At 39.5% G+C, this 7,009-nt stretch overlaps 1 protein-coding gene across 1 annotated transcript in view; it reads right to left on the reverse strand.

The window, feature by feature from the left end:
- Positions 1-7,009, reverse strand: part of vps35 (VPS35 retromer complex component) — a 37,285-nt gene that overhangs the window by 23,490 nt on the left and 6,786 nt on the right. The window contains exon 6 of the mRNA XM_034874217.1: positions 6,488-6,707. Within this exon, the coding sequence (XP_034730108.1) occupies positions 6,488-6,707 (220 nt within the window). The remainder of the gene's footprint in view (positions 1-6,487; positions 6,708-7,009) is intronic.

Consider the following 7,009-nt stretch of genomic DNA (forward strand, 5'->3'; position numbering starts at 1 on the left):
TGGTTCAAGTGGGCGTGGCCTATGGGCCAACGTCTGCATTAACCACTTCCACTAAAGTGAATTACTTGAAATTAACAGGGTAGATGTACAGTGGGTAGCCGACCAGATCTACCAAATATTACACACGTTGGCCAGTAGGTGGCGCTATAATGAAGACAGATCTACACAAAACCTGGTGTGTGGCATCTCCAGATGGCCACGACAACATTTTGTATAAAGAATTTTGTCACGTAATTGTGTGCGCATTTCATGACCAAGCAAAGCTTCTGTAGTTCGCTTTGGGTCCCGCTTTCGTGCGCTCACCGGGTCGCTGGGGACAACTGGCGTGGGGAGGCTTGGACCCCGTTGAAACTGCGTGCAGTTCTAGTTTTTAATCTTATCTCTTTCTCTCTGGGTTCTTTAAAGCTTTTTGTATTTGTGTTTTGAAAATTGCTACATAAGTTAAGTTTCGCGAGTTTTAAAGAGAGATTCAACCACGTAAATGTGGTAAAATTTCATACTGCTACTTTGAATAAGTACTGGTACGCGTGCTTTGTTAGGGGTGAAAGATATATCAACGCAATTTCGTTACACAGCAGATTGTTATATAAGTGAGTATGACCTATACATTATTCTGAGGGTCCTAAAGCAGCACTAATGTACACTTATGTTGTTACTACATTGGGATGGTCTCTGGTTTAGTTGGGATTTGTTTGATAAGACTTGCACGTTACTCTTGTAATATATATATATATATATATATATATATATATATATATATATATATATAACATTTTCAATAGTCTACAAAACACCAGAAAGAGATCCAACAAAATATTAATTAATTTAATGATTACATAAGGTAGCGTCTCCAAACTTGCCTCAATTATCACTTGTCTAATGGTAGTTGTACAAACAGTGATCTGACAAAGTGTCACAAAATTCAGTCGCTGAATGTTCATGAACTGGAATGGAGGATAAACTACTATCACCACACGTAACACATCCTGTACTGTAGACATGGTCCATAGTTATTTATTCATGTTGGACCAGTCCAATATAACTGTCAGTTAAAATAAACCTTTTGTTGTAAGAAAACTTGTTTAATTTGTTATTAAACTATTTAGTAATTTAACATTTGTTTAAAAATATCGGAATTCATATCGATGTTGCAATATCACATTCTGTTGATGTCGTGCAACCCTATTGTGTCTGTGTGTCTGTGTGTGTTGGGAGTGGGGCTGCTAAATGTCAAGGTCCGGGAGGCGATTGATGCAGATCACAGTGGTAGTAGTGTGTGTGTGAGTGTCTGTGTGTGTGTGACAGAGAGCGAGACAAATATAAAAAGCTTCAAGTAGACTAATAATATAATCATATTGTTTCTTGTACTTAAATATCTGACTTCACGGTCACTGTTTCTTCTTCCTATCATATTTATAATGTGTGATTTGCCAAAATACCTAGGGGAATTTTGCAAATGCCTATCATTTACAAATGATGGATACACCGAGGATATCTGGTCTAGGGTGACCAGACGTCCTCGGATTTAGGGGACAGTCTCGGTTTTGGGTTGTCTGTCCCTGACTAAATACAGAAGAAAAAAACTACCTCTGTCTCTGTTCTTTTTTTTCCAATCAGATTGATAGTCAAACTGGAGAAGTCCCAGTTTTTCTCCGTTTTCGGGGATTATGTTCCCAGTTTTGATCATAGACGTCTGGTGAATTTATATCATATCAAAATATTCTATTACTGTTAAGCACACTATGAATATTAAAATATGCCTACTCATTTGTCCTGTATCATAGCTACATGTATGACCTTTGTAACAAAAAAAGACATGAAAATCCATTTGGTATTCAGTGAGATTGATTAATTAAACGCGCTGACAGCTCATTTCACTTTCCAACCACATTACACGGAGAAGAGCGGGTGACCGGTCCAAGATGGCGGCCCCACGGCTCGTCAGCGCCAGTAGGCCGTAACGTTCAATGCGGCGTCTACTCTTTATATGTCTATGGTGAAAACCGCGTGCCTATTGCGAGCTTACGGTTTTGCCGACACAAATGTGCAACGACCGTCTACTGTCACCTGTTGTACGATTCACTATTGACAAAATCCCTGCAGCCTTCAGCAGCTGAACTGCTTCACATCTGCGTTGCATGGAGTCGACCAACTTCTGGCACCTGTTCACAAGTATTCCAGACCAGGATGATTGAACTACATTTCACAATTCCTCTGCATTACTGGGTTTTGCCTAAAAAAAAAAACATTTATGATGTCACCCCACAAGTGTTCTATGGAATTAAGATCCAGGGATCGGGCTGGCCACTCCATAACATCAATCTGGTTAATCTGAAATCAAGAATTTGTATTGAAAATGTATTCATGTATTGAAACTGATCCTAGATCCCTGGTATGCGATAAATAGGCCCAACACCACAGTATGAGAAGCATCCCCATAACATGATTTTTGCACAATGCTTTACTGTTTTCACAGTGTACTGTGGCTTGAATTCAGTGCATGGGGGTCGTCGGACAAACTGTCTGCAACCCCTAGACCCAAAAAGAACAATTTTGCTCTAATCAGTTCACAGAAGAATGTACCATTTCTCCAGCCAACGTGTCCTCTGACAAATTTCAACCTATTCAGTGCATGTCTTTTTTCAGCAATGGGACTTTGCAGGGGTTTCTAGCTGACAAATTTGCTTTACATAGGCTTCTTCTGATCGTAACTCATAGGTAACTTTAAGTCTTCTTTGATTTTCCTGTAACTGGTCACTGGTTGAGCCTTTGCCATTTTGGCTATTCTTTGATCCGTTCTAATGATAGTTGACCATTTTTGCCCCACATCGTTCAGGCTTTGGATGCCATTTGAAATCATTTTGTCTGAGCAGCCTATAATTTTCTGCACTTCTTTATATTTTTTCCCCTCTCCAATCAACTTTCTAACCTAAGTCCGCTGTTCCTCATAGCAATGTCTGGAAGAACCCATTTTGTTGATTATTTCCGTGTGAAATGCACTATAACCCGCATCCACAACATTTGCTTCCTTCTTTCCTAAAAATATAGGCCAATATTGAAACCTGTTATTTCATAGAGTCAATCACCTCACTAATTGAACACAACCCTGCTAATATTTTGAACATGCCCCTTTCAATTACAGATTCAATTACACCGAATTAGCAGCATGCAAGTCATAACTGTTGGATCCGTTGGTTTTCTATGACTCTAGAACACTTACTAGTAGATTATTTGCTATGTAGAAATATCACTCCTACCAAAAAAAATATAATTTATGAGGTTAGTGATGTTGGACTGCTATTATTTTGAACACAACTGTATATACCTTTGCCAAATGTTTTGCCTACCACTCTGTGCTCTTGGCATGTGGCCAGTTTTTATAGCGCAATAGCGATACGCTTCTTGATTGGAACCGGAGGATATGGCTTAACTGGGCCAAGGGTCCCCCTAAAAAAATCTGATTCAACACTGTTTACCCACTGCTACAGTGTTTACAGGCTTGGTTGTCCTTACATTTTCTAAATTTTAATGAAAAAAAGACCAAAGTCATAGTCTTTGGTGGCACTTCTCTGCCCTCCTCCCAAGTTGATCTGGGTTCTTTGGCGCAGTATTGCAAGCCAATAGTAAAAAAGGCAGCTAGCAAAAATCAAACCAGTCCTTCAGAGACAACACTGAGATAGTAATCCACGCCTTTCTGACCACTCCGCTGGATTACTGTAATGCACTTTATATGGGGGCTAGTGGGTCCTCCATTGCTCGTCTTCAACTTGTACAAAATGCTGCTGCACGTCTTTTAACAGGCACAAGCAAGTATGAGCACATTTCACCTATTTTAGCTTCACCCCACTGGCTGCCCATCCATTTTAGGATTCATTTTAAAATTCTAAAAGCCTTGAATGGCCTTGCCCCACCTACCCTCTCTGAGCTGCTGCACCCCTATAACCCCAGCCGATCTCTCAGGTCAGCTGACCAGCTCCTGAGCTGGTCACCTGACGGTGCCTAAAACTAGGCTTAAGCTCAGGGGGGACCGTGCGTTTGCCGTTGCAGCTCCAAAACTTTGGAATGGGCTGCCCCTGCATATTAGTGCCAGACTGAGACTTAACTCCCTTGAGTGACGTCATCGCCGAATTGACTCCATAAACTTGCGAATAACAAAAATGACCAAAAACTAACTTTTAAAACTATTTGGAGACATTTTTAAAAATGATATCCATATCTTGAGTGCTTTTTGTACCAAATAATCAACAGTGGTGGTTAACTTGCAACATGGGCTTTAAGGTTTTAAATGCCCAGACTCACCTGACCTTGCCCAACAATAAGCATCATGGTTTCCTCTAAGTAGTTGTCTAGAAAACTGAAACTGAAAATACGCTAGCAAAAGCAGGAGAAGGCTAGATACCAAAGCGTTTTCAGATGCAAATATCCTGGGTTCCGAATGTAATTAAAAAATGCCAGTGATCAGGCACAGGGGAAGTTAAAGCAAGATCTGGAAGACCAAGAAAAATATCAGACAGAACCGCTCGCAGGATTGTGAGAAAAGCAAGTCCAAACCCATGTTTGACTGCACAATCAATCCAGAAAGACCTGGCAGACAGTGGAGTTGTGGTACACCCTTCCACTATAAAGAAATACGTGTACAAATATGGTCTTCATGGAAAAGTCATCAGAAAACCTCTTCTATGTCCTCACAACAAAAATCAGCGTTTGAAGTTTGCAAATAAACATACAGACAAGCCTAATGCATTGTGGGAACACATTCTGAGGACCGATGTGGTTAAAATAGAACTTTTTGGCCGGAATGAGCCAAGGTTACGTTTGGAGAAACGGCACAGAATATAATGAAAAGAACCTCTGTCCAACTGTTAAGCATGGGGGTGGATCAATTATGCGTTGGTGTTGTATTGCAGCCAGTGGCAAAGGGAACATTTCACAAGTTGAAGGAAAAATGGATTCAATCAAATTTCAGCAAATTTTGGAAGCTAGTTTGATGCCATCTGTGAAAAAGCTGACGTTAAAAAGAGGATGGCTTCTACAAATGGATAATGATCCTAAACACACCTCAAAATCCAAGGTGGATTACATCAAGAGGCTTAAACTGAAGGCTTTGCCATGGCCTTTTGCAATCACTTGACCCCAACATAATTGAAAAGAGCAATGCATGACAGGCAGCCCAGAAATCTCAAAGAATTGGAAGACTTTTGTAAGGAAGAATGGGCAAAGATACCTCAAAGAAGAATTCAAAGACTCTTGGCAGGCAACAAGAAGTGTTTCCAAGCTGTGATACTTGCCAAAGGGAGCGGTACAAGGTATTAACTCTGCAGGGTTCCCAAACTTTTGCAGACGCCATTTTTTTGTTTTCTGTTATTTTGAAAGGTTAAAAGATGGAAATAAAATCTAACAGTTTGTGACAAATTCTACGAATGTCAAATCTGTCATTTGATGCCTTATGGAGCTTTTTCCATCTTTTCTTGGCTTCTTTTACATTAATACAAATGTTTACTTCGGGTGCCCAAACTTTCAAGCCCCACTGTATGCACAAAAATGTAGGAACTGGGGTGCAGGAAGAATGGCAGCAGGTGCTCTGGACTGATGAAATATTTGGCTGTAGCAGAAGGCAGTTTGTTTGCCAAAGGTCCGTAGAGCGCTACAATTATGAGTGTCTGCAGGAAACAGTGAAGCATGGCCAAGGTCATTAAGAGCTATCTTCAGTATAAATAAGAACAAGAAGTGTTGGAAGTGATGGCATGCCCCCCAAAGAGCCCTAATCTCAACATCATCTAGTGGATCTGGGATTACATGAAGAGATAGAAGGATTTGAGGAAGCCTACATCTACAGAAGATCTGTGGTTCATTCACACCAAGTATTGATTTGAGTTAGAGTCCTCTTCTGTTAATTCACTGCATTTTGTTAATTGATGAAAATAAACTCTTGACACTTCCATTTTTGAAAGTATTCTTAGTTTACAGCATTCTTTCATACCTGCTAAAACGTTTGCACTGTATGTATGTATGTATGTATGTATATATGTATGTATGTATGTATCTATATCTATCTATGTTGTCTAATTTGGTAATGTTTATGTTACAGTTAATTCTATAAGAAGTCCCAGGCTAATTAATGTATGTAGATTCACAATGCTAGTTGCATGGTGTCAGACTTGATTTATTGTCATTTTAGTTTTATTATTTGCATTAATTTTGGTGAGGCTATATAGAGCAAGGTGTTTGTATATTTACAAATAATCATCAGTTTGATGCACAGGCTGTATATTTACATTTACTATTTTACATTTACAGCAATTTATTTTGTAGCCTAAAGGTGATCCTTAATTAAACCGTAGTATTGTATCTTTCCAATCTTACTTAAAAAATTGGAAGAAAAGAGTGCAAACTAAAGCTGTATCGCTGCAGACAAATATGGCCACTGTAAGGATCTAGTTGTAAAAATGAATCTTATAAGAAACAACAGACACACACAAAGACACACCTGTTTGTACTTGTCTACGTTGACACCCTCCAGCTGGCTGAGCCGAACTAGGTTGGTGCCCACCAGAATCCTGAGTTCTTGTCGTTCCTTTTCTCTCTTCTCCCGGTCACGGCTGTGACCCTGATGCTGCATTCGCACCCATAACTTGTTCATTTCGGCAAAGTTCAGAAGGACAAAGTCGATGGAGTCATTGATGTCACCGGTCATCTCCTCTGTTCCCCTGTGGAGTTACGTTTAGAACAAGGATGTACTGTACAGCATGTCAAAATATTCTAGATTAAGTAAACGAGTTCTGGAATCATGCCTCGTTTATAATGACGGCATCCAGAAACATAATGTCCCTTGATTAATATCAGGTCTCTAATAAGATTTTTATTCTAAATGATTTTATTATTTCTAGATACCTTGATTTTTTTGCTCCAAGACGTGGTTCAAGCCAAATAAACACAGGTAATTGGCTGAATTATACACTCTACTATCTATTAACAATTGCTCAAGATTTTAGAGACGTATGTGTATATA

This window comes from Etheostoma cragini, chromosome 1 (genome assembly GCF_013103735.1).
Source record: "Etheostoma cragini isolate CJK2018 chromosome 1, CSU_Ecrag_1.0, whole genome shotgun sequence".
Taxonomy (NCBI): domain Eukaryota; kingdom Metazoa; phylum Chordata; class Actinopteri; order Perciformes; family Percidae; genus Etheostoma; species Etheostoma cragini.